The sequence below is a fragment of the Dasypus novemcinctus genome, chromosome X, assembly GCF_030445035.2.
Source record: "Dasypus novemcinctus isolate mDasNov1 chromosome X, mDasNov1.1.hap2, whole genome shotgun sequence".
Taxonomy (NCBI): Eukaryota; Metazoa; Chordata; class Mammalia; order Cingulata; family Dasypodidae; genus Dasypus; species Dasypus novemcinctus.
Window position 1 is genome coordinate 179,422,733 of NC_080704.1, and position 24,122 is coordinate 179,446,854.

At 64.3% G+C, this 24,122-nt stretch overlaps 3 protein-coding genes across 7 annotated transcripts in view; 2 read left to right on the top strand and 1 right to left on the bottom strand.

The window, feature by feature from the left end:
* Nucleotides 1–7,319, top strand: part of PDZD4 (PDZ domain containing 4) — a 32,146-nt gene extending 24,827 nt beyond the window's left edge. The window contains exons 2-8 of one of the 4 annotated variants that reach the window (XM_058291242.2): nucleotides 1,010–1,263; nucleotides 2,215–2,305; nucleotides 2,751–2,849; nucleotides 3,667–3,729; nucleotides 4,133–4,234; nucleotides 4,500–4,595; nucleotides 4,694–7,319. In XM_058291242.2, the coding sequence (XP_058147225.1) occupies nucleotides 1,010–1,263; nucleotides 2,215–2,305; nucleotides 2,751–2,849; nucleotides 3,667–3,729; nucleotides 4,133–4,234; nucleotides 4,500–4,595; nucleotides 4,694–6,235 (2,247 nt within the window). In that variant the 3' untranslated portion in view covers nucleotides 6,236–7,319. The remainder of the gene's footprint in view (nucleotides 1–1,009; nucleotides 1,264–2,214; nucleotides 2,306–2,750; nucleotides 2,850–3,666; nucleotides 3,730–4,132; nucleotides 4,235–4,499; nucleotides 4,596–4,693) is intronic. The other 3 variants (XM_058291243.2, XM_058291244.2, XM_058291245.2) reach the window with 3 other exon arrangements.
* Nucleotides 7,320–10,106: 2,787 nt separating this feature from the next.
* SSR4 (signal sequence receptor subunit 4) lies at nucleotides 10,107–14,001 on the bottom strand. The gene is made up of 6 exons (XM_004457091.4): nucleotides 13,809–14,001; nucleotides 11,863–11,981; nucleotides 10,902–10,976; nucleotides 10,672–10,761; nucleotides 10,452–10,517; nucleotides 10,107–10,280 (listed from the first exon to the last, which is right to left on the bottom strand). The coding sequence occupies exons 1-6, from the start codon at nucleotides 13,873–13,875 to the stop codon at nucleotides 10,176–10,178; spliced, it is 522 nt and encodes a 173-aa protein (XP_004457148.1). The 5' UTR covers nucleotides 13,876–14,001; the 3' UTR covers nucleotides 10,107–10,175.
* Nucleotides 14,002–14,052: 51 nt separating this feature from the next.
* Nucleotides 14,053–24,076, top strand: IDH3G (isocitrate dehydrogenase (NAD(+)) 3 non-catalytic subunit gamma). 2 transcript variants are annotated; one of them, XM_004457089.3, is made up of 13 exons: nucleotides 14,053–14,316; nucleotides 18,923–18,964; nucleotides 19,204–19,215; nucleotides 19,520–19,617; nucleotides 20,038–20,150; nucleotides 21,783–21,843; nucleotides 21,945–22,077; nucleotides 22,262–22,395; nucleotides 22,702–22,804; nucleotides 22,882–23,028; nucleotides 23,396–23,490; nucleotides 23,579–23,639; nucleotides 23,874–24,076. In XM_004457089.3, the coding sequence occupies exons 1-13, from the start codon at nucleotides 14,068–14,070 to the stop codon at nucleotides 23,973–23,975; spliced, it is 1,350 nt and encodes a 449-aa protein (XP_004457146.3). In that variant the 5' UTR covers nucleotides 14,053–14,067; the 3' UTR covers nucleotides 23,976–24,076. The 2 variants fall into 2 exon arrangements, with proteins under 2 accessions (XP_004457146.3, XP_012380070.2); XM_012524616.3 differs by lacking the exon at nucleotides 19,204–19,215.
* The last annotated feature ends 46 nt before the right edge of the window (nucleotides 24,077–24,122 follow it).

The window sequence follows — 24,122 nt, forward strand, 5'->3', positions numbered from 1 at the left end:
AGATACCGGCAAGCCCCCTCGAATGCCACCTCCTCCAGGCAGCGTTTCCTGATTAGCCTTGGCTGGTCCTCTCTTGGGGTTCCCACGACTTACCCCTGGAATTCTGGACGCGTTTGCTCCAGCCGCCTTATCTGGAGTTCATAGCTAGACCTGCCCTCCTCCATCCTCCCAGGAGCAACTGGAAGCTTCAGGCTGGCTTTGCTAGCCTGTCCCAGGGCCCAGCCTTCCACCCATGGTGGCCTTGGGCAGCCCTTGCTCCACTCTGGGGTCCCCACCCGACGCAGACTCTTCCCCTTCCCCACCCGGAATCTCCCAGCCTCTGCGCGGAAGGGCCGCACCCCCCTGCTTGTGTCATCCTGCCCTTCCCGCGCGGCTGCTCAGGCCCGCCTGCGCGGGGCTCCTCCAGCCGCTGGCTCCTGAGCCTCAGTTTCCTCACTTGTAAGCTGGAGGTCTTTGCGGTATCCTCTTCGCGGTATCTCCGTCGCGGCTGCTGGGGGTGAAGATCCAGGGGAGCCTCACGTCCAGGTGGCCCGCCCGGAGCCCGGGCCGCGGCAGGCACAGAAAGGGTGGTAGTTTTCATCCAGGCCGCTGCCTCGGCACGGCTCTTTGGCAATTCCAGGGCTCTTGGGTGTCTTGAGGGCAGAGACTGCGTGCTGTCTTCTCCCCACCCCTAGCGGGGTCCGGCGAATACCTGTTGGCCAAGACTGCCTATGGGGAGGGTGCTCCCGCCAGCCTCCCCCCTTGACGGTGGACGAGCGCGCCTCGCCGCGCACAGAGGGCTTGCTGGCCTCGGCCTTGCTAGAGGCAGAGTCCGCAGGTGGGCGCCCGCCAGCCCCCGGGTGGCATGTCTCAGGTGGGAACGAGGGCGCACGGGACGGCTGTGGCCGTGGCGAGAAGGCCTGGGGCCCTGGTCGGCAGGCTCGGGGGCCTACCGGGCCTCTGCCGTGGCCCCTCGAGGGGCGCAAAGCCGGCCCGCGGGGGTCCTCACGGGGCCGTGTCTCTGCCGCAGGTGAACGGGAAGGAGCTCTCCAAGCTGTCTCAGGAGCAAACCCTAGAGGCCCTGCGCTCCTCCAAGGAGCCCCTGGTGATCCAGGTGCTGAGGCGCAGCCCCCGCCTCCGGGGCGATGGCTCCTGCCACGACCTGCAGCTGGTGGACAGTGGCACTCAGACCGATATCACCTTCGAGCACATCATGGCGCTGGGCAAGCTGCGGCCGCCCACCCCGCCCATGGTCGTCCTGGAGCCGTACGTCCTTTCCGAGCTGTGAGTCGCCCTCAGGAGGGCCCCGGGCCCTGCCTTGGAGGGGCACCCAGGGGCCACCTGGACGCTGCACCGAAGCAGCGCCGGGCCTGGCAGGGAGACGCCGACCCAGCTTGCCCTGGGGCCTCCTGCCGCCGCCCCTCAGCACTCTTGCCATTGGCTTCCAGAACCTTCCAGGCCTCTAGCCTCGGGCCGGCCGAGGGGGCTGAGCAGAGCCTGCCACACAGGCTCCCCCTTCCATCTGCCCCATGGTCGAGGGAGGACCGTCCTGGGCTTTCGCTGCTGGCAACGCGGCTCCTCCTGCCGCCTGGCCGGCCAGGGTCAAGGCCACCAGCCCTTCTTCCATCCTTTCTCCTCCATTGTCTCCTGCATCTCAGGCATCCCTCCTTTGAATCTTCTCGCATCCTTTCTCTGTCCCATGCTTCCACCCCGCTCTGAATCTCCTCCATCTCTTGGGCTCCTTTCTTTGGCTCACTCAGAACAAGGGACTTTCTCCAGGACGGGGGGTCCTGGCCGTGAGTGCTGGGCCAGAGGGCAGCGGCCCCAGCCTCCCCCTTCCTCGGTGTGGAGATAGGTGGCAGGGCAGGGGGCAGCCAGCCTCAGCCTCGGGCCAAGGAGAGGGAGGCTCTGCTCAGGCGGAAGTCCTCTGGGGCCTGGATAACTCCTGGGGGCGTTGCATGGGGGTCTCTTCCGGGGTGGGAGGGGTGGCAGGAGCTGGCCGCCTGGGCCGGCTCTCGTGGCTTGCGAACCTTCCCACCTGAGAAGCGTTCCCGGCCTTCGCATGGATGGGCGGGTGTAGGTCAGGAGGACGCAGCTTCCCGGGGAGGCCGCCAGGCTGCCTCGCCCCCCAGGGGGGAGCCCCAGGCCGGAGGCCGGCGGCGGGCCAGTCCGGGAGCTGGGGCTAGCGTGCGACAGGAGGAGTTGGGCAGGCTGACCCCACCTTCTCCCGGGCAGCCCCCCGATCAGCCATGAGTATTATGACCCGGCGGAGTTCATGGAGGGCAGCCAGCAGGAGGCAGACCGTATGGACGAGCTGGAGTACGAGGTGAGCGGGGCCGCCCACGCGGGGCCGGCAGCAGCCCTGCTCCAGCCTGCGCCCCCGCTGCCCCCCTGGCAGCGGGGCCCCCGGGCCCTTGCCAGCACTCAGCTGGCTACTCGGGCGCGTAGCCCTGCGGGCGCCGGTGAGGTCCCCGCGTTGCGTTTGTCAGTGAGTCGCGTCCACGCATGTCTGTGTCTTGTACGTCTCGTGTGTGTCTTGGGCATTTCACGGTCGGGGAGACCATTGCACCCATGCGCCCACTGGGATGGTAAGACGATCGCTGAAAGCTGGGGGGCCGGAAACGCTGCTCGGGTGCTGTGCAGGGAAAGGGGAGGTGGAAAGGCAAGGTACTACGGCGGCAGAGGGGGACTGGTGAGGGGCTGGCCGCGGCCACCCTGCTGCAGGGCGGGGCTTCCTTGCTCACCTGCTTCTTACCATCCCCTCGCGGCAGGAGGTGGAACTGTACAAAACCAGCCACCGAGACAAGCTGGGCCTGATGGTTTGCTACCGCACGGATGACGAGGAGGACCTGGGCATCTACGTTGGAGAGGTACGGGGGCCGGGCAGCCCCGTGCTGCCTTCCTGCCGGCCAGGATGTCGAAGCTGGCCTTCGATGCCCACCTGTATAGTGCCAGGATGTGGCACGAGGCGAGCCCCACGCTGCCCGCCCGGGACTGCCAGGCCCCAAGGCCCGGGCCAACGGCTCCAGTCTGGGTGCAGCAAGACGATCCTCTACACAGAGAGACCCGTGCCCGGGGTGTGAAGCAGGCAGGGCCGAGGATGGGACAGGACGAGATGCCTGAGCCCTGCCTGCTGCCAGCTACCCTGGAATTTAATAGGGTGCCGCCTCCTCCCCCCACTGTCGTGGCAGACACCCGTGTGGCCAGGGGAGGAAGGACGGCTCCTCTCCACGCTCTAGCAGGAGCAGACCTTCCCAAGGTGGAGTCTGCTCCCACCACAAGTCCCCCAGCACCGGGCTTTAAGTGTCCAGCCCCCCCGTATGTCCCGCTGCCCCCTGCAGCCCCCTGAGGCCCCAGCACAGGAAAGAACAGGCTTCCGAGTGAATGGGTGTAGGGCTGATGGCTGCGGCATGGGCTAGAGGGTGGCGGGGAGGGACCAGGGAGCTTTGCACCAGTGCGTTGGGAGGCCGGCGCGCTTGTCTCCCAAGCTGGGGTGAGGGCACGGGCGCCCACGGCCTGCTTTCTGCCCCTGCTTCTTGCTGCTGTTCTGAGCTGAGCACGGAGCGAGAAAGAGCCTTCTGCTTGCTTCCGGAGCCCCCGAAGCTGGGCTGCGCCCCTCCCCCATTTAAAAGAGCTCCTCCGTGCTACAGCCGGAGGGCGCAGTCCCACGATGCACGTGTCCTGCAGGTAAATCCCAACAGCATCGCGGCCAAAGATGGCCGGATCCGTGAGGGAGACCGCATCATCCAGGTGAGTGAGCCCGTGGTGGCCCCTGCCACCGCTTCTTCGACCGCCAAGAGCCCAGCCTGCTGCTGGGTCTTGCCGTGCTGACGGCTCAGCTGTGGCTCACCTCTCTTGTTCAACCACCCTGAGTGGCTCCCATGTGCCCACAGGATAAAGCCCAGCTACTGCGGGCCCCTGCACGGCCTCCTCCCCCGCCGTCCCCCAGGCATGAGTGCGGCTGCTTCGGCTGCTTGGCCCTTCTCTCCTCTCGCACCTTAGGCTCACCTCCTTCCTGTTCAGAGCTCCAGATCCGGTCCTAGCCCCGTCTGCTTGGGACCCCGAGGCCCCTGAGCACGGGGGGTGGGGTGGAGCAGACTGCTGGGAAAGCGTCCCAGGCCGCCTCGCTCACTGTCCCCTTGGCCTGCCCCAGATCAACGGTGTGGACGTGCAGAACCGGGAGGAGGCGGTGGCCATCCTGAGCCAGGAGGAGAACACCAACATCTCCCTGCTGGTGGCCCGGCCCGAGAGCGAGGTGCGTCCCCCCCCTGCTGGGAGACTTTGTGACCGGGAAGCAGCTGATCTCAGACAAGGGGGCAGACACCCACAAAGCTAGGTGCCCCGGGGCCCAGCTCCCCTTCCGGGTTCCGAGGGCCCAGGGGGCTGTGACCACCCAACCCCTTGGGTGGTTTGGTGTCATGCTGAGGTCAGGCCGTGCTCGGGTCCCCAAGAGGACCAGATGGGGGGTGTCAGGGGAGGCCCTGGCAGCTATGGGGACGACACCGAGCCTGTCCCTGCAGCTGACGAAGCGGTGGAAGGACAGCGACCGGGATGACTTCTTAGATGACTTTGGCCCCGAGACTGAGGGGAAGCTGAAATCCCCTCCTGCCCAGCAGGTGAGTTTGGTGGGGTGGGCGGGGGGCAGCGGGGGGCACGCGCCGGGCTGGGAGGCTCCCGGGCTGCCCCGCTGACGCCGCTTGTCTCTCTGCCCCAGCTTGGCAATGAGGAGGAGAAGGGGGCCCCCGAGGGGGGCCCGGGGCTGAGCAACAGCCAGGAGCTGGACAGCGGGGTGGGCCGGACGGATGAGAGCACACGCAACGAGGAGAGCTCTGAGCACGACCTCCTGGGTGACGAGCCCCCGAGCACCATCAACACCCCCCGGAGCCTGCGCAAGTTTGGCCTCCCCGGGGACGCCCTGCAGAGCCGTGACTTCCACTTCAGCATGGACTCGCTGCTGGCCGAGGGCGCGGGGCTGGGCGGCGACGTCCCGGGCCTCACCGACGAGGAGTACGAGCGCTACCGGGAGCTGCTGGAGATCAAGTGCCACCTGGAGAACGGCAACCAGCCGGGCCTCCTGTTCCCCCGGGCCGCGGGCGGCAACGGCGCCCTGGACGTCAACCGCAACGAGAGCCTGGGCCACGAGATGGCCATGCTGGAGGAGGAGCTGCGGCACCTGGAGTTCAAGTGCCGCAACATCCTGCGGGCCCAGAAGATGCAGCAGCTGCGGGAGCGCTGCATGAAGGCCTGGCTGCTGGAGGAGGAGGGCCTCTACCACCTGGCCGCCGGCGAGCCCCAGAAGCGCGAGCTGTCCGACATCTCCGAGCTGCCCGAGAAGTCCGACAGGGACAGCACCAGTGCCTACAACACGGGCGAGAGCTGCCGCAGCACCCCTTTGCTGACCGAGCCCCTGCCCGAGAGCCCCCTGCGGCGCGCCGCTGCCGCCGGCAACTCCAACTTGAACCGGACCACCCCCGGGCCCCCGGGTCCCCAGGCGGCACCCCCGCCGGGCGGCCCAGCCAAGTTCCGATCCCTCTCCCGGGATCCCGAGGTGGCCCGGAGACAGCGTGCGGAGGACCGCGGCCGCCGCGGCCCCAAGCCGGGCACGGCCCTGGAGCGCGCAGGCCCCGAGGGCAGCCCTTACCTGGCGCGGCGCCCCCGCGGGCCGGGCCCCGAGGCGGAGCACTACCACAGCTGCGTGCAGCTGACCCCGCCGCACCCCCTGGACGAGCTGGGCCCCGGGCCCTTGGGCCTGGTGGGCGGCCCCCGGGCGGGAGGCGTGGTGGCGGCCCCGGGCGCCGAGGCGCCGCGCATGGAGTGGAAGGTGAAGGTGCGCAGCGACGGCACCCGCTATGTGGCCAAGCGGCCCGTGCGTGACCGGCTGCTGAAGGCCCGCGCCCTGAAGATCCGCGAGGAGCGCAGCGGCATGACCACGGATGACGACGCGGTGAGTGAGATGAAGATGGGCCGCTACTGGAGCAAGGAGGAGCGCAAGCAGCACCTGATCCGCGCGCGCGAGCAGCGGAAGCGGCGCGAGTTCATGATGCAGAGCCGGCTCGAGTGCCTGCGCGAGCAGCAGGGCGGCGACAGCAAGGCCGAGCTCAACATCATCGCCCTGAGCCACCGCAAGACCATGAAGAAGCGGAACAAGAAGATCCTGGACAACTGGATCACCATCCAGGAGATGCTGGCCCACGGCACGCGCTCCGCCGACGGCAAGCGGGTCTACAACCCGCTGCTGTCCGTCACCACCGTCTGAGCCGCCCCGGGGGGAGCGCCTCCCGGGACCCCACCCCCTGCCCTCCCTGCCCCTAGAGTCTAGTGAGTGTCTGTGTGCGCGTGCCCGCCCGCGAGTGCGCGCATCTTTGGTGACAGAGACGCCCCGGAAGCGGAGGGAGACTTCTCTCCCCTGGCTTCCTTCCCCCTTCTCCGAGGGAAGCAGTCAGGGTGCTGGGCCGCACCGGTGCAGAGCCGAAGCGGGTGCTCCCTTGGGCTCTGAGCGCGCGCGTGCGAGGGACTCACAGGCCGGGCTCGGCTCCCTTGGCCCCTGGGTGCCTGGGAGACAGGGAAGTCCCAGTGAAACGGAGAGGCGAGGAGGAGGAGGATGGCCCCGGGCTCCCAGATGCAGCCTCTCCAGCTCTGGCCTGAGGCTGCCGGGAGCGCCAGGTGGCCTGGGCTCTCTGTGGACAAAAGCACCCCCGATTTCTGTGGTTCTCCCTTTTTGTGCTTGCTGGTAGTTGTTTTGTTCCGTGGCCCTGCTCTGGGGGCTGGCAGCTCCTTCGGGCAGCCTGACAAAGGCCGAGCGCCCCCAAGTGATGGCTGCGAAGGAAGTGGGGAGGGGAGGGAAGGAAGAGTGGGAGGGCTGGGGGGTGGGAGGGAAGTGGGGGGAGAGGTGGGGAGAAGGGAAGCGGCTTTCCTGGCGGCCCCCATTGAGGGGAGGGGATAGAGGGCCCCCGAGGAGGGACGCAGCCTGCTGCAGTGGCCAAGGGAGAGCTGAGGCTGCAGGGATGACGGGGCGCCTGAGGACCTGGGTCCATGCCCGCTGCCGCCAGAGTGGGATGTCACTTCTGAGCGGCCGAGAAGGGTGCTTAGATAGCGAGGACATCGAGAGGCCAGGTCCTGGGAGCGAGAGGAGAGGGCGGTGGGGAGAGGCAGGCGGGCCAACGAGGAGGGAGGCTGCCCCGAGCCTCAGGCCTGGCTTGGCCCTCTGAACCCCTCTGCAGGCAGCCCGGTGACAGCTGGCAGAGCAGCCCTGGGGCCTGTCCAGCCACGAGGGTCTACACCCCACCCCTGCCCGCCCCCTGCATTGTGACAATAAAGCCCGCTGCCTTTTTACGCTTGGATTTTAGCCTTTGTGTTCATTCCCAGCCACGGGGTTGAGTGGGGTAAAGATGGGGCAGAGGGCATGCTCTGCCCTCCCTCGTTCTCACGAGAGCCTCCGAAGCCATTGTCTTATGGTCAGTGCTCAGGGGGAGATGTTACGCCAGTGTACAGTGGTGGGTCATGGGCACGTCCACAATGACTGGCCTCCACCGGGAACGAAGGCCCAGGAGCCGCCTGAGGTGGCTCTGGTGAGTCACCTGTATCAGTTCAGAGGTGTGACAGCCACAGGGGTCATGTAGTAGGAGAGTTGGACTCCATCTCCAGCCCCACCCAGGTAACCCGGAACAGGCCTACTGGGGGCATGGGGCTGGAGGCTGCTGGAAGCACCCGCCCCATCTGGGGAGCCTAGCAGTGCCTGGCAAGATGCTGAGTTTCAACTAGTGGCTGACTAGGTGACAGGGTACTCTCCAGGGGCTAGGCAAAGGCACCGGATTCCCTGCGGTGCAGCCAGCTAGCCACCCGGCCTGTCCTAGAACCGAGCTGTACCACATGCTGGGGGTGGGCGAGGGCCACAAAGGCAGACCCCAGGGCCTGCCACATAACAGCATCCTCTGGAGTGGGCAGTGCCACCACCCAGGCGCTCCCAGTCACCTGGGAAGGGGATGGAAGGGCTCGTGGACAGACATGCACCACCGTGGGCGCACAGCTGAGCCAGCCTGTGGGCAGGTCCAGCCCTCGTTGATTTGAAAGTAAGTGTGTACAGCGAAGGCTGAGCTGCTGGTGGGCGTGGGCAAAAGGTTGGAGCGCCAGCGGCCACAAGGGGAGGCCGGGCTGGAAAGGGCGTGGGCCGCTGGCTGGCAGCCTGAAGCACCGGCCGCTTGGGAAGGCTGGGACTGAGATCACGACCAGGCACGCGGGGCCCCCAGCAGGCCAGCCAATGTCCGTGAGCAAGGCAGGGGAAGAGGTGGCGCGATGCCAGCAGCAGGGCTGGGGTGCCTGATGGTCTTGAGGGGACACTCAGGCCCCCCATTGATCCCCATGGGGCAGGTCTCACCCTGGCCACAGAAACGGCTGGAGTTGAGTGGAGGCTTCTAGAGACAAGTGGGTCTTAGGGCATGCACCAGCTGCTGGGGGCTCCCTCTGCTGGCTCCAGAGGCACCCCACTATTCATGTAGTGGATGCCCAAGGCCCGGTGCTGGCAGGACAGGGGCCAGGGCAGGCCTGGAACCTGGAACCCCCAGGCCAGCTCCAGCAGCGCTGGGCCAGTGGTGCGTGGGTGGGCAGCTGCACCTGGGGACCACCGCCACTGGCCCCGACCCAGAGGGCTGTGCTGTAGCCTGAGGCCTGGCCTCCCCTCCCCCCAGGGCTTTCTCTGTACTCTAGGGGCCCACCGGCCTGGCCCTGGGGGCTCTCAGTCCCCAGGTCCCATAGTATCCCCCGACTCAGCTCTTCCTGAGCCTCTCCAAGGTCACCCCCAGCCCCACCCAGAGCCCCAGGATGTGGAGAGGCCACCAGCCACCCTCCATACCTCCCAGCCCTTCCAGAGGCCAAAGCTCCCTGGACAAGGCTGAACGAGCCCAGGTAAAGAGGAGCCTGCCCCCCCCCCCCGGCATGTCAGGGGCTCTCTGGAAGGGTGCTAGTGGGCCACTTGCCCAGCCCTGCACCTTTCCCAGTAACAGGAGTCACTGGGCACTGGGTGCTTGGCCAGCTGACCCCCGTGACCCCCTCGCTGCCACCATGTCCATCTGACAAACTTTGAGTCACACAGCTGAGAGGTTCTACTGGGCCTGGCAGCCAATGTCCTTGGCTCTCAAAGCCCTCATAGCCTCCCCAGCTGCCGGCTGGGTTAGGGTTAGGGTCTGCTGGCTAGGGACCCCGAGGCATGGCGAAGCCATGTGGGACACCCAGCTGGTGTCGTGAGGATGCTGGGTCTCAGGGGAGAGGGTCCCCGGGACAAAGCAGGTGTAGGCCAAATTGGGAAGGGTTAGCTATGGGCTCCTCAGAACCGTGGGATTCTGGGTAGCTCCTTCTTTCCTGGGGTTTCTAAGTGTCCCAGGTGAGACCCGACACCATGAAATGCAGATGTGCTAAGAAGCCCCAGGAGAGGCCAGGAAGGTGGAGTCTGGAGTGGGACAGACCGGGGGCCGAGCTTGAGCTGAGACCACAGCCTCAGAGAGCCCTGGACGGAATGGCCATACCGGCCCCAGGCGGCTGGGTGGAGTCATTGCCTTTACTACAGAGGACGACTGGGATGTGACCCAGGGCTCCGAACACAGGAGCCACCCCAAAGGCAGTGGGTAGTTCAGGGGAGCTGGAGAAGGGCTCCCCTCCTTCCCTAGCCAGGCCCCACCAGGGGCCATCCCAGATGGCAGGTGTGGTGCAAGCAGGCCTCCTCTCCACCTGCCTCCCCCTGCCGGGGGCCCCGGCTCGGCTCACCACAGGGAGCCACCCGGGTTCCTGTTCACCCCGGAGGAGGTCAGAGAGACACGGCAGAGAAGCTGGTGAGGGCAGGGGAGAGAACGAGGCCGGGGCCTCTGTCAGAAGTGGTCACACACACAGATGACAACAACCCCCAGGCCCGCCCCCAAAGCCATGCAGGCCATTTGGGAGAATGAAACAGAGGTGGGCGCTCGGGGGCAGAGGAAGGAAGGCACCACTGAAAGTAGAGGAAGGCGCCACTGACGGTGAGCTGAGTGCATGAAACTGAGGCCTGGCTCCTGTAAGGGTAGCCCGTCAGCCCTCTCCCCCTGTGGAGCCTCCCAGTGTGGGGGGTGGTCCGCCACGGCAAAGCAGACGAGGAGCCCGTGTCCCCACTGTGCTCGCAGCGGCCCACGGCTGTTTATTGAAAGCAGGAAGGAGGTGGGGGGGACACCGCCTCAGGCCTGGATGTGGCTCTTGGCGCTGAAGGCCAGGTAGTAGATGACCAGGCCGATGACGGCCGCCAGCACCTCGGTGGAGACCCAGGGTCCATTCCACGTGCCCTGCGAGGAAAGGGACCGGTGGTGGTTCAGGGCAGCAAGGGCAAGCCACGCTGGGCGCCCATGGCCCAGGGGCTGAGCAGGTCCCAGAGGAGGGCGGGAGCCTCTGCTCGGCCCCCACACCCCAAAAAGGACGAGGAGTGCTGTATCCCCCGCTCCCCGCAGCCCACTCACCCGATGGTCCACGCTGACTGTGAACAGGGGAGGGATGACGGAGACGTCCTCGTTATTTCTCTGAGCCTGGAAGGGACACACCGGGGTCAGGGGCGGCAGTGGGCTGCTGGGGTGGGGGGGCTAGCAGGGGCAGGAACAACAGGCCTGGGTCACGGGAGAGGGGAGAGACGGGCAGGGGCGGCAGGGCGGGGATGGGTGCAGGGCTCCAGGCGCCACTCGCCTTCCGCAGGAGGCTGTAGGATTCCTCGTCGAAGAAGCGCACCTCGTAGGTGCCCGCGTGGGCGCTCTTATGGTCCAGGCTCCAGGACACCTGGGGTGCGTGGGACAGGCATGGGCGTCAGAGCCGGCACATGGCAACAACCCGAACGGCCCGAGGCCCCTGGTCCGTGCCCGGGAGCTGTACGGCCACCTCCGCCTCCCCCAGCGACTGCCAGGGCAGCCACTCCGTACCTGATAGCGCCCGACATCCTGGCCCCGGGTGACAGGAAACTGTTTCCCACTGACGTCAGCATAAAGAGCCATATTCTGGGAGGAGACACAGGGAGTCACCTTCTTCCCCTCTGGGCGGGGCAGAGGCACCACTGGGCCACCTACCACGGTGCCAAGGTCCACGGCCAGGGGGCAGGGAGGCTGGCCTGAGGGAGGGCAGCAGTGTGCTCTGGAGGGGGCACACCCCGAGCCACGCTGGGAGATGGTCACCCACTGACGGTGTTGCTGTCCTGCCTCCGTCTCCTAGGTGGCCTGGCCTAACCTGACCCACTGCCAGCCTGGGCCTCTGGGAACACAGAGCTCCTTGATCTTGAGCTTCACTAACACCCATCACCGACATAGCATGGCAACTAACCAATCAGAGAGTGGAGGAAAGAGGCCTGGGGAACATCCTCCAGACCGGTCCTCGTTTTCTACCTGTCTTCACTCAAGAAATACCAGGATGTCTACGTGAGGTTATAACATGTAATCCAATCACACAAGGCAAGGCAGGAAAACGTCCTCTTTAAAAACTTGCTAAGGTGGGAGTGGACGTGGCTCAGGCTATTGAACGCCGGTCTCCCACATGGGAGGTCCCGGGTTTGGTTCCCGGTGCCTCCTGAAAAAAAAACGAGCAAAACAAACAAAAAAGCCAACTCAGGGAAGCTGACGTGGCTCAGCGGTTGAGCGCAAGCTTCCCACACGAGGTCCCGGGTTCAGTCCCTGGCCCTGGTACCCAAGCAAACCAACCAACCAACCAACCCGCAAAATCTGCTAAGCTTTCTGATTTCTCCTGCATCCGCTTTTCTTTGGACTCCTTCTCCCTCTCTCGGCACAAGTCTTCTGGTCTACCCCTGCCGGGTGCCAGGGAGGGATTGACGCCCATGGCCGCCCTCGCCCCACCTCCCGCCGGCACCCTCCTCCCTGGTTGCCGCTGCCTCACCTGGACCCTGTTCTTGCACGTCAGGGAGATCTCCACAATAAAGACAGTCTCGGTGGAGATGACGGCATCTGAGGTGGTGTAATAGGAAGGGGTGATCTGGGGCTCCATGCAGGCCTCAGCTGTGGGAGCAGGCAGAGGAGACCACGTTCCTGGGTGAGGCCTGGCTGGCCTGCACTGGGCCGCGGGGCAGGGCGAATGGCCCCGGCCCGGCCTCTCAGGCCCTGTCAGCCGAGGACACAAAGGGGCCTTCTGCCCCCACTAGGGGAATCTGGGAGCCAGATCCAAGTGCTCAGTCTTAAGTACAGCGGCGGGGGTGACGGGATGCCTGTGCAGGAAGGCTGGGGAGGGGCTGGGGGAGGCGGTGTGGAGGTGGAATTGTGAGGCCACTGGGCAGAAAGGGCGACCGGGTGCGTGTGGAGGGAGGAGTGACTGGTTCCACTTCAGCTCCCGTCAGTGCCGGGACCGATGGATGGGGAGGCCAAGCCTGGTGCAGGGCAGCAGCCTGCCCTGGCGTGGAGCACACCAGAAGCTGCGGGGGCCAGGCCTGCCTCCACGCAGGCATGCCCGTCCCCTCGTTTACTGAAGGTCTTCTCAGCAGACACCGAGTGTGGTGCTGGCCACACCTGGGGACTTCGAGATGAGGGGACATGTCTGCCCCGAGCTCCAGCATTTCTTGAGGGTAAGAAATAGGGCAGGTTCTGGATTAAGAAACATCACCTGTTCCTGGAGTGAAAGGACTCCCTGCCTTAGCTATGACCACCGTCCCCAAAGGCCACGGGAAAGGGTGCCACCCAAGTGAAGGGATGCTAAGCAAGTGCCACCACAGCGTAAAAGTTCTTAGCCAGTTCTACAAAAGTGATGTCCTGGCAAAGCAGTGCAGGTAAGCTGGGGTAGGAGGAGGAAGCCACCTGGGAATGCCAGTCGGTGGGGGATGGACCTGGCCAGGCAGGGCCTCCTGTGCCCTGCTCCTCAGCCTGGACTTTTCCCTGGGGGCACCGTGGAGCCCCTGCAGGGTGTAACACACAGGTCTGACCTTTAGAGACAGCACTAGCTACAGTGTGAGAATTACTGAGAGAGTGATTAGAGGGTGGGGTGGGCAGGGAAGCCAGTTAGGCTGCTGAAACATCCCAGGGAGCCAGGGGGCTGGCCTGAAGCAAGGCAGGGAAGTGAATGTGTGGCCAAACAGTCCCCAGACCTCTCGCCAGCTTCTGCAATGAACTCCTCACCACACTTTGGGATTTCAGTCCGAGCTCTACACTCAAACATTTCAACTGTAGCTCAGCTCAGCTCAAGCAGTTGAGGGTCCCTTGCCCCAGGGAAAAAAGGCAATAGGTAGCCTTTGGCCTGGTACTCAAGGCCCCTGCTTACCTCTCCGACCCTCAGCTGCGGCTCCACGTTTCTGCCCCCTCTAACTTGCCCCACGCACTTGCTCTCTTCCCTGCCTGTGGTACGACCCTTCCCCAGGGATCACTCGCCCCTATCCTGACTTTCGTCAAGGGCTGCACTGAGCTCCCACTTCCTGGGCCAGCCTGACCCAGCCCGCACGGGTGAGGGGGCGCCTCCCCGCCAGCCCTGTGGCTCCCCGATCGCTCGGCGCCGTGGCGGTTGGCTCCTCTCCGAGCCCCTTTGGGAGCTCGGGCGGGTCGGCCGGCCGCACGGCGGGGGCGCTCGGACTCGTCTTCACGAGCAAAGGGACGAAGGCTTGGGCGGGTTCTGCCAGCAGCCGGGCTCAATGCGTGTGCGCTGTGGGGGCTGTGGGGTTGTGGGGCTGTGGGGACGCCGGGACGCGGGGACGCGGGGCCCCTGGCCTCTCGGAGGGAAGCCATGGCCGCCGCTACGGGCCCCGAGGAGGGCCAGAAGCCCCTGAGCCCGCCCTCCTCGCCCCCCACGCACAGCCTGCCGGGACAGAGAGGCTCGCTAGAAGCCAGCTCCGGCCACGCCGCTACCTGAGCAGCAGGAAAGGCTGGACAGCAGGAGCAGTGCCAGGGCCCCGAGCGACGCCACCGCCGCCATCGCCTCTTCTCTGCCGAGGCGCCAAGAGAACGAGCTCTCGTGAGCATGAGGAGCCGACGAGGAAGCGCGACGCGTAAGCGGCCGGGGGAGCCAATCTTGCGCCGGCGAGCTGGCTCGGCCCACGTGACGTCGCAGGCGGCACTGACGTGGCCCCCCTCCCGGGGCTAGGGGCCCAGTGGCCCGCCCCCCAAGATGGCGGCGGCGGCGTTCTCAGCGCCGGAAGGGGGCGTGGGAACCGGGTGGGCCGCGCGCGTGCGCAGTGCCGCGCCGGCGGCCTCTCCGGGTCTTCGCACCCGCGCGCCACTCTCGCGAGAACCGTGGCAACGCACGGAGGTCGTGCCGCGGTTCTCACTTTCTGCCATGGCGCTGAAGGTGGCGACGGCCGCTGGCGGCGTTGCAAAGGCAGTTTTCAGGCCGGCCCTCCTCTCTCGTCCGTGGGAGGTGAGAAGGGGGAGCGAGCCCCGGGGAAAGCCGCCACGGTCGCTGCGGGACCTTGGCACCAAAGGATCCGGGGCGGGCGGGGGCGCCTCTCCCGGAGCGGCCTGGAACCCGATTGGGCTGCGGGCCCGAGCAGGGGCGGGGAGAGGGCTGGGCGCTGGCGTCGATTGGCCACCCCCGCTGTCAATGAGGGGCTGGGCCGAAGTCAGCTCGCTCCCGGCTTCCCTGTGACTCTTCATCCCACAGTAGGGGGCTCCGGGGCGGCTGCCACCTCCTCAGTGACCGAAGCGGTCACGTGCCCGGGCGCCGTTCCTCCTCGATTGGCCCTCTCGGCCATCGCTTTGCCACCTGCCCCGGGGGAGGTGGAGAATGGGACTTGGCGCCTGTGTTGGGAGGGAGCTAGGGTTTCTGAGGCTGGACGAGGGTGGGCAGGCGGCGGGGGCCTTGCTTCCGGGTCTCCCTAGGGGCTGGCTCGTTCATTCCTCCTTGCTTGCACGCGAGAATACCTTAGGTGAGTTGGAAAGCATCGCAAGCAGCCGTTGAAGCAGCAGCGAGCCCACACTGCCCCTGGGGGCCAGGAGACACGATCTGCAGGTGCGGCTCCCCCACTGACCCACTGTGGGGCCTGGAGCCAGTTACCTCCTCTCTCTGGGCTCCCATCGCCCTTTTGTCTAGTGAGGGGAGGGGGCTTCATGTCCTCAGTGGATCTGGCCAACTCTGACCTTCCAGAACTCTGTGACTGCTGGCCCTCCCATGGTCATCTCTGCTCACAGCGTATAGAGACTGTGTGCTGGCCTGTGTCGGGGCGAGAGTAGGGGACAGTGAACGGTTGGCATCGCCCGGCACTACCCTGCCCTGAGACTGGCTGCCCAGTTATGGGGACCCATGGAGATGAACCCCAGCTCTTTGGTCCCACTGATTGGGACCTTACGGGAGAACATTCACCCACCACAGACACTCAGTAGTCCACCAGATCAATGTGGCAGCGAGAGACGTCTCAGCAAGATGTGGGGGTGTGGGGAGAAGCACATGCCACGCTGGACCCCCTTCTTTCTGGCTCACCGACCGCTCACTCTTCCCCATCCTGCTTGCTGCCAGGCTGCTGTGATGGGCAGCCTCCCAGGACCGGCTGCCTGGGGAAGAGTCAGGGTCTTTGTGAGCCCCTGAGGGAAGGTACTTCTGTCTAAAGCAAGTTTTGGGAATTCTTCTGAGAGCTCTCTCTGGGTTTTTGGTCAAAACCCAAAGGACCGTCTATCCTAGGGGCCAGGTGAGGGAGGGTCGGCCCCGATGGTGAGGGTGTGATTCACGGTGGCTGCAGGGGTGCACAGATGGGGAGCCAGGCCTGACACAGGCCCCGAGGGGGACTGCTCACCTCCGACTTGTTTCAGAGCCAGTGCTCAGTACCAGTGGACATCGAAGGCCAAAGCCAAGAAGAAATTATTGCTGGGAGTGGAAGGGGCCAGCCCACTGTCCCCCCATTTGCCACCAGCCTTGAGCTCTGTTTGACCCCAGGGAACTGGTGAGGGGGCGGGGCAGGCGTGCTTCGGCGTAGCCCCTTCTGCCCTCCTAGGGACTGAAGAGCCCGCGTACCTTCTCTCACTTACCCTTCCAGCAGGCGTACATCTGGGGCATTTCAGAGGGGGGCGGCAGGCTTGGCGAGGCTGAGCTTTTTGCTGAAGTCTCACGAGTGGCAAGTGGTAGGTTTGGGCCAAGGTTTTCCTAACCCCATGCCCACGAGCTTGTCAGTCTCTGATCGGCTCGTTCATTGAGGAATTATTCCTGGTGTCCCAGCTTCGGGCCAGGCGGTGTGCTGGGTCTTGGGGTGATAGTGGGGGACCAGATGGACGTGGCCTCGCGCATTGCATCAGGGAAGGAGCCAGGCAGTGCCAGTGGAGGGAGATGACAGTCGGGAGTCAGTAAGGCCTTAGGAGCTGCGAGGGTGTAGCCAGCTGGCACCAGGGAAGGCTCCCCGGAGGCAGGGCATCTGTGCGCCTTCCACGAGCATCGATTGAGGGCCCGTAAATAAGAGAACCCAGGTCCTGTCAATGCTGGAGAGGAGGCAGAAAAGTCTCTAAATGTGTCTGTAGGGCTGCCTCTTGGGCCAGGTGGCAGTCACACCGGCAGAGCTACCCCTGGGGCTCTTGTCCTAGGAGAGCCAGAGCTTGTGCCGATGAGCGCCTTGTGAAGACCTGCCAGGCAGGCCCAGGCAGGGAGCACTCAGACTCCTCTGAGCTGGCCTTTCATAGCAGAAAGTCACAGCTCAGCGACACATGGCCACGGTGCCTTTGCTGTTGGCCAGAATTCCCTGCTGCTGTCTGGGTAGGCAAGTGACAGGGCCTCCCCAGGTGACAAGGAGGACCTTGACTCTGCCCATCCCTTTTTTGTTTTGTTTTTTTGTTTGTTTGTTTGTTTTTTAACAAGTCTGAAGGCATCTTTTTTTATTTTTTTATCCCCCCCCCCCCCCGTCCCAGTTGTCTGTTCTCTGTGTCTATTTGCTGTGTGTTCTTCTTTGTCCGCTTCTGTTGTTGTCAGCAGCATGGGAATCTGTATCTCTTTTTGTTGCATCATCTTGTGTCAGCTCTCCGTGTGTGCGGCACCATTCCTGGGCAGGCTGCACTTTCTTTTGCGCTGGGCGGCTCTCCTTACGGGGTGCACTCCTTGCACGTGGGGCTCCCCTACGCGGGGACACCCCTGCGTGGCACGGCACTCCTTGCGCACATCAGTACTGCACATGGGCCAGCTCCACACGGGTCAAGGAGGCCCGGGGTTTGAACCACGGACCTCCCGTGTGGTAGACGGTTGCCCTGACCACTGGGCCAAGTCCGCTTCCCTGCCCATCCCTTTTTGGATGGCAGGAACACCCTGGGGTGGCCTAGGTTGGCTCAGTGGGGAGGAAAGTGGGCCTGGCAAGCTGTGCAGGTCTGTCCCCTCAGCCTTCCTGCACTGGAGCCTGGGACACCGGCCTCTCCCTTTCTCCTTCCACTCCACAACGACATGGGGACTCCAGATGGGTCACTTCTCAGCCCCTGTCAGGCATGGCATCAGCAGGTTCGAATGTGGCCCTTGCCCAGAGTTTTGGCCATGAAGCAACTTTGCTGTCCTTTATGATTGGTGCCTCTGTTATTTTTACTCTAAAATTGTTGTGTTTTTCCCTGTATTATTTTGTAATATATTTTTTAAACCAGTGTATTATTAACATATGATAAAACACACAGATCTCAGGTGCTCTTAGATCTTAGGTGGTGATGAATCTTAACATCATCCACCCATTGTAACCCATACCCCAAACAAGGCACCAAAGATTTCCGTGCCCCTTTGTCACCAATTCCCCCACGCCCGCCACTTTCCCCCAGCAGCTTTTTGAATCCCATCGCCATAGTTTCACCTCTTCCTGGATTTCAAGTAAGTAGAGTGGTACAGTACCACGCCTTTTGCATCTGGCCCCGTTAGCTTAGTAAAGTTCTTGAGCTCTGTCCACGTCTGCCAGCCCGCTCCCTTCTATTGCTGAGTAGTAGTCCCTCGCGTGACTCTATCACAGTTTGTTTATCCATTCCCCAGTTGATCAGTATCCGGGTGTCTCCAGTTTTGGTTGTTACAAACGAGGCGGCTGTATACACTCTTGTGCAAGTCTTGTGAATGTGTGTATGTCGGTTTTCTGGCTGCTGAACCAAATACCATGTGACAGGCTGGCTTACACAGTGACAAGATAGTGGCTCACGGTTTTGAGGCGAGAGAAGCCCAAAATTGAGGCGTCAGCAAGGCGATGCTTCCTCTCTGCCAAACTGGCCCTCTGGGGCTGGCTGCCAGCCATCGTTGGTCCTTGGCTTTTCCGTCACGTGGCAGGGCATGTGGCGGCGTCTTCTTTTGGCTGCTCCCCGTGGCTCCTTCGGTGGCCTCTTTCCTCTGCTAAGGACCTTAGCCCTGTGGGATGAAGGCCCACCCTCGTTAGTTTGGACAGGGCTCCACTGCTCACATCTTCACAGGCCCAGTCAACGAACATGAGGATGTTCTCGTTTCTCTTTCTCCCCTGGCTTCTTCCTGCCTTGGCTTCTGAGCCTGGGTACCAGGGAGCTGACAGTGCTTGTCGCAGGGTAGACGGGTGCCAGGCGCAAGCTTTTACCTCTTATCTCCGTGTCCCAGCTGCTCTGTAGTGAGCAGATGTGGCTTTTGTAAAGAGCTAGGATGATAACAGAAATTATAAAACTATCATCGCCGTGGACTTGTGGCTTGTTCTAATGATTTCCTTTTGTACCATGTTCAGTTTGCCAACTTTTAGCGTTACAAACATCACTGAGCAGGAATAATTGGCTGAAAAAGAATCAGGAGCAAAAAGGAAGGGAAACATGTAAAATCTGGCCAAAGAGCCTAATGAGGCATAAAGGGCTGCAAAAGCCCTCTGTGGTGCCTCCGAAGGACCAATCCTTGGAAAACAGAGGCTTAGGAGCTCTTTATGGGGGCGCGTCACGTGCTCTCGTTTGGCGGGTCTGTGGTGTGTGGGTGAGGCGGGCCTGTGGCCTTCTGGAGAAGCCCCCTTCCCTGCCCAGAGCTCGGCCGCAAAGGCTGCTGGGGGCTGCAACACACAAGCTGGCGTTTGGGTTTTATTTGCCAGGTTTTAGGCGCCCTTGAGACCCCACGGCGGAGCTTCTCCTCGGTAAGTTCTACCCTCTGCCCCTTGCTTCCATGTGTCCTTCTCTCCAAGTTACCGTCTCCAGAGGTCATGCTTGCCCACACTCCTTATTTCAGTTTTGCTAGACCGGGTCCCTAAAGAAAAGGTCCCAGCTCCCCACACAGGACCCCTTGCTCCCAGGACCAGTGCTCCCAAGTCCCACCCTCAGCCTTCTAACCTTGGCTCACTCGTGCCTCTTTCTTTCTTTCCTGTCCCTTCTCTAGCAACAAACAATTGTGAGTACCCTTCTTTTTATCTGCCTGTTGGAAATGGGAGACTCTTAGTGGTGTTTGAAGGGACCCAAGTCCAGGCTGGGGGGTGGGGGCTGCTGCTGCTGCGGTCCTCCTGGCGGCAGAGTCCCCGTAAGCAGCCCCGTCCATGGCGGGGCGCGGGGTCCTGAGCTGATGCCTTTGGATGGCTGGGCCAGCGGGGTCGGTGCTGGCGGGAAGAAGGGAGCTGGCTCGAGCCCCCAGGACCTGAGGTGGGGAGCATTCAGGGGCCACCCGAAGGCCAGCCTTCACCCTTCCCCGCTCCTTCCAGCCCCCGTCAGCTAAGTATGGGGGACGGCACACGGTGACGATGATTCCCGGGGACGGCATCGGCCCGGAGCTCATGCTGCACGTCAAGTCCGTGTTCAGGTATGGAGCCTTCGTGCCCACCACCCTCCCCCACTTTGCCCAGCCCCCAGGGAGGGCCCTCCCTAGACGGGAGGTGAGCCCAGAAGCACGCTGGCCGGGGCTGTGCCCGAGGGCCCCCCACGTGCCAGCCGCAGGATGGGGCTTGAGCCCAGGCCTTCCGTGCCAGTGCCTCTGGTCCATGGGGCTGGTCTGGGCCTGGGCAGGGTGGCAGCGGGCCTGCTACCCGTGTGTGGTAGCCTCCAAGTGCTTCCCTGTCACCTGGCACGCTAGACCCACTCCCCTGTCTGCAGAGGGACGGCCTTCCAGTGGGAAGTAGCAGGGGAGGGGCTCCCGCCGCCCCGGCGTCTGGACGGGCTTTGTGGGAGTGGGGCAGGGCGAGCCGGGCCTGCCCGCCAGCAGCCCCGATGGGCCCTGCCCTAGGCATGCCTGCGTGCCAGTGGACTTCGAGGAGGTGCACGTGAGCTCCAACGCCGATGAAGAGGACATCCGCAACGCCATCATGGCCATCCGTCGAAACCGCGTGGCCCTGAAGGGTGAGCTCGGGGGCCAGGCGTGAGCACGGTGCCACAAGCAGTTGCTTTTGGCTCTAAGCCGGCCCTTGTCCCAGGGGCCCATGACTCCAATTTCTAGGCTCTGCCAGCCAGGAAGGACCTCCGAGCCCTCTGCCTCCCGGGGCCTTTCCTCGACCCGGTTCTGCCATCTGGGCGGCCCCGGGCTGTGTGTGGGCCTGTCTGGTGATGCGCTCCCCCCGCTCCCCCGTGAGGCAGCCCTCTGCTGGGGGTCAGCTCTGACCAGCAGAGTCGTCCTTCACAGACTAGCTGTCACAGGGCCAGAGCTCCACAAAGGATTTTCAGGCCCTCCTGAGAAGGCTTTGTGATGTCCCGCCAGGGTTCTATTTAGCTGTGCCACATTTTTCAGGCTCCCTCATCTGTCCCTGCAACACCCACCGTGAGCCCTGGCTCTGGGGCCTCGGGCTGCTCAGACCCTCTGCTTGCCGCCCCCGGCTCCAGCCGGCACAGCCCAGAGCTGTCTACACACAGCGGCCCTTGCCCCAGCCATTTGCTTTGCCTTGGTTTGCTTTGGTCCAGGTACTTAAAGTGCTTCCACTACTCAGTCAGCAGACACCAGCCGACTGCCTGCTCCACGTGCAATATAGTGTGTAGGGATGGACACAGTTTGAGCCCTAAGCCCCTGGCCATCTGGTGACAAGCAGACCTGCCCCCTCCCCCGGGTGCCCCAGGGGCTCTAGACATAGCTGGTCAGGGCAGGATGCTGCACAGAGGGCCGGGCACCCCTGGCGGCTGCTGAGAAAGCGCCCAGCTCTCTTCTGCGTGGCCCCCTCTGGCCACCTGGCCCCAGCAGCCCCTGGCCCCCTGGCCTGTAGCTTCACTCAGCCCCTGCTGTCCTTGACCTGGGGGCCTTGAGTTACAGGGCAGGGCCCGGACAAGCCTCTCCCGCCTGCCCCGAGCGGGGGCCAGTGGGAGCCTGGGTGCAGGGCCCTGCAGCCCCCCTGACCAAGGTCACCTTGCCGGCCGGCCGGGCCTGCCAGTCTGTCAGCAAGCAGGAGCGCTGCTTTCTATACAGCCAGGCCCTGCGCCTGGGCCAGGGACGGCGGGGAAAGGCAGGACCTGCCGGCCAGCTTCAGCCATCGGCATCAGCCATTCAGCGTAGTTGTTGAGCACCTACTATGTTCCAGATACTCTCCTACACTGAATATGTCAGTGAGGAAAACAGAAGGGCAGGGAGCAGATGTGGCTCGAGTGGTTGAGCACCTGCTTCCCACACGGGAGGTCCTGGGTTCGGTTCCCGGTGCTCCTAGAAACAAACGCAAACAGGTGAAGGAACCAACTCATGGAAGCCGATGTGGGTCAGTGGTTGAGAGCCAGTTTCCGTATACAAGGTCCCGAGTCCTATCCTGGGTTCCTACCTGACAAAAACACAGAAAAACAGGCGATACACCCGCGGCTCCACTCTCACGGAGCTGACCTTCGAAGTGACATTTTAGTGTTGCGTGTGGACCGTTGCCGCGGCCGAAAGTTTTCTCCCCTGCTGGCGGCGACGTGCTTGCTTGGGAGCAGGCTCCCTGGGGCAGCGAGGGGAAGACGGCAGCGTGGGCGAGCCTGGGGCCCCCTTGCCAGCCCGCCTCTCTTGTTTCGGTTCTGCAGGCAACATCGAAACGAACCATAACCTGCCGCCATCCCACAAGTCCCGAAACAACATCCTCCGGTGAGAGCCAGGTGTCCGGGGGGTTGGCGCGGGGGGGGGGGGGGGCGGCCGCTCAGCCCGTCGAACCCGGGCGGCCTCTCCCTCTCTCTCCCCACCCCCAGCACCAGCCTGGACCTGTACGCCAATGTCATCCACTGCAAGAGCCTGCCGGGTGTGGTGACCCGGCACAAGGACATCGACATCCTCATCGTCCGCGAGAACACTGAGGGCGAGTACAGCAGCCTGGAGCATGAGGTGGGCGTGGTGGGGGGAGGCGGGCCGAGGCGACCCTTTGGGGTCAGGGTTGAGGGGAGCCCTTAAGACCCGAGGAAGAGGGCGGTCCCCCAAGGGGTGGGAGGCTGCACCCCAGGGAGGAACCTGAAGTGCTCCTAGACTGGGCCGGGGGCAGGCCGGTCAGGGCAGAGCCTCTTCTCCTCAGAGCGTGGCCGGAGTGGTGGAGAGCCTGAAGATCATCACCAAGGCCAAGTCTCTCCGCATTGCCGAGTATGCCTTCAAGCTGGCCCAGGAGACCGGGCGCAAGAAAGTGACCGCCGTGCACAAGGCCAACATCATGTACGCCCGCCCCCATCCTGCCCCGAGCCCCTGGGAACGCGGGTCCAGGGCCCCCCAGCCCCCACCAAGGCCCCACGCACCGGGGCACGGGGACTCTTGGCCCGAAGTGCCCGGTCCTTCCCGCCGTGGCCTCGGGGCTGTCCATGCGGAAGGGAGCTAGGACAGGGTCGCGCCCGTTTTGCCGACGAGGGGCAGGTTAGAGGCCACCCTGAGTGACACCAGAGCCTTCCGCGGCCCTCTGTGCCCTCCCCTCCCTCCAGCTCGCTGCTGGGACGGGTCGAGCCGGTGTCCTGCGTCTGTCCGCAGGAAACTGGGCGATGGGCTCTTCCTCCAGTGCTGCAGGGAGGTGGCGGCCCACTACCCCCAGATCACCTTCGAGAACATGATTGTGGACAACACCACCATGCAGGTAGCTGGCCGGCCCCCCGGGGCCCCGGGCCTCTGCGCCGGCCCGGGCCCCTCCTCAGCCTCTTCCTTGCCCTGCAGCTGGTGTCCCGCCCCCAGCAGTTCGACGTCATGGTGATGCCTAACCTCTACGGCAACATCGTCAACAACGTCTGTGCCGGCCTGGTCGGTGGCCCGGGGCTGGTGGCTGGTGCCAACTATGGCCACGTGTATGCGGTGTTTGAGACGGTGAGTGGCCTTGGCCCGCGCAGCCGGTGCCCGGGGTCCCCAGCTGCCTCACCCCCTGTGGCCCCGTGTGCTTTGTGTTCAAATTATCGTGTTTCCTTAAACCACGGCAGGACTTGTGTAACGTGAAGTCGCCATTTCAAAGCGAACGACTCGTGGCACCTAGCGTGTGCGCGGCGGGGCGCGCCCGTCGCCTCTGTCTTGTTGCAGCCCGTGTTCCTTGCCCCACGAGGAAACCGCGCGCCCGCGGAGCCTTCACTCCCGTTCTCCTTCCCTTGGGCCCCGGCACCGCAGGCTGCTTGCTGCGCCCGGGTGTCTCACGCGTGGCTGCCTGAGCCCGGCATCCTCACCCCTGTCCCCTGTCCCCCAGGCCACCAGGAACACAGGCAAGAGTATTGCCAATAAGAACATCGCCAACCCCACCGCGACGCTGCTGGCCAGCTGCATGATGCTGGACCACCTCAAGTAAGTGGCCCCCCGCCGCCTGGCCCTGCGCCAGCCCCGCCCTGCCCCCCGCGCCCCGAGCACCCAAGGCTGGCCTCTCCCCTCCCAGGCTCCACTCCTACGCCACCTCCATCCGCAAGGCCGTCCTGGCGTCCATGGACAATGAAAACGTGAGGCTTCTCTTCCCTCCCTCCCGCTTACCCCTCGGCACCTGCCGCTGTCCCCGAGGGGAGGGCGTCCCAGGGCGAGGAGGGCTTCTGGGCCTTAGCTGGTACCACCGCCCTCCTGGTGGCAGTTTGGGCTCTACAAGCCACAGGAGATACTCCCCCCCAGGCACCTGTGGGGTAGGGCTTGGGCCTTCGGGGGCGCCTCAACCCACGCCCCAGCATGCCCCCCTCCCGCAGATGCACACCCCGGACATTGGGGGCCAGGGCACCACGTCCGAAGCCATCCAAGACATCATCCGCCACATCCGTATCATAAACAGCCGGGCCGTGGAGGCCTAGGCCGCCCCGGGACCTGTCCTCAGCCCGCCCTCTGGATGCCCCTCCCCAGCCACCCCAGCCATCTGGGTGGGCAGCCTCAATAAACCAGCTCTTGCCCTGGTTCCCAGCTGCTCTGTCTCCCTAGCCCCCAGCGGGCCACAGCCGGCA

Bases quoted from the DNA above. Each gene is read 5' to 3' on its own strand.
- SSR4 (XM_004457091.4), bottom strand. From the start codon at position 13,875: ATGGCGGCGGTGGCGTCGCTCGGGGCCCTGGCACTGCTCCTGCTGTCC. The intron at 11,982-13,808 runs GTAGCGGCGTGG...CTGCTCCCACAG, and splicing joins CAGCCTTTCCTGCTGCTCAG to CTGAGGCCTGCATGGAGCCC. The intron at 10,281-10,451 runs GTGAGTGGGCTG...CTTTCCTCGCAG, and splicing joins CAGTCAGCGTGGACCATCGG to GGCACGTGGAATGGACCCTG.
- IDH3G (XM_004457089.3), top strand. From the start codon at position 14,068: ATGGCGGCGGCGGCGTTCTCAGCGCCGGAAGGGGGCGTGGGAACCGGG. The intron at 21,844-21,944 runs GTGAGAGCCAGG...CCCCACCCCCAG, and splicing joins TCCCGAAACAACATCCTCCG to CACCAGCCTGGACCTGTACG. The intron at 22,805-22,881 runs GTAGCTGGCCGG...CTTGCCCTGCAG, and splicing joins TGGACAACACCACCATGCAG to CTGGTGTCCCGCCCCCAGCA.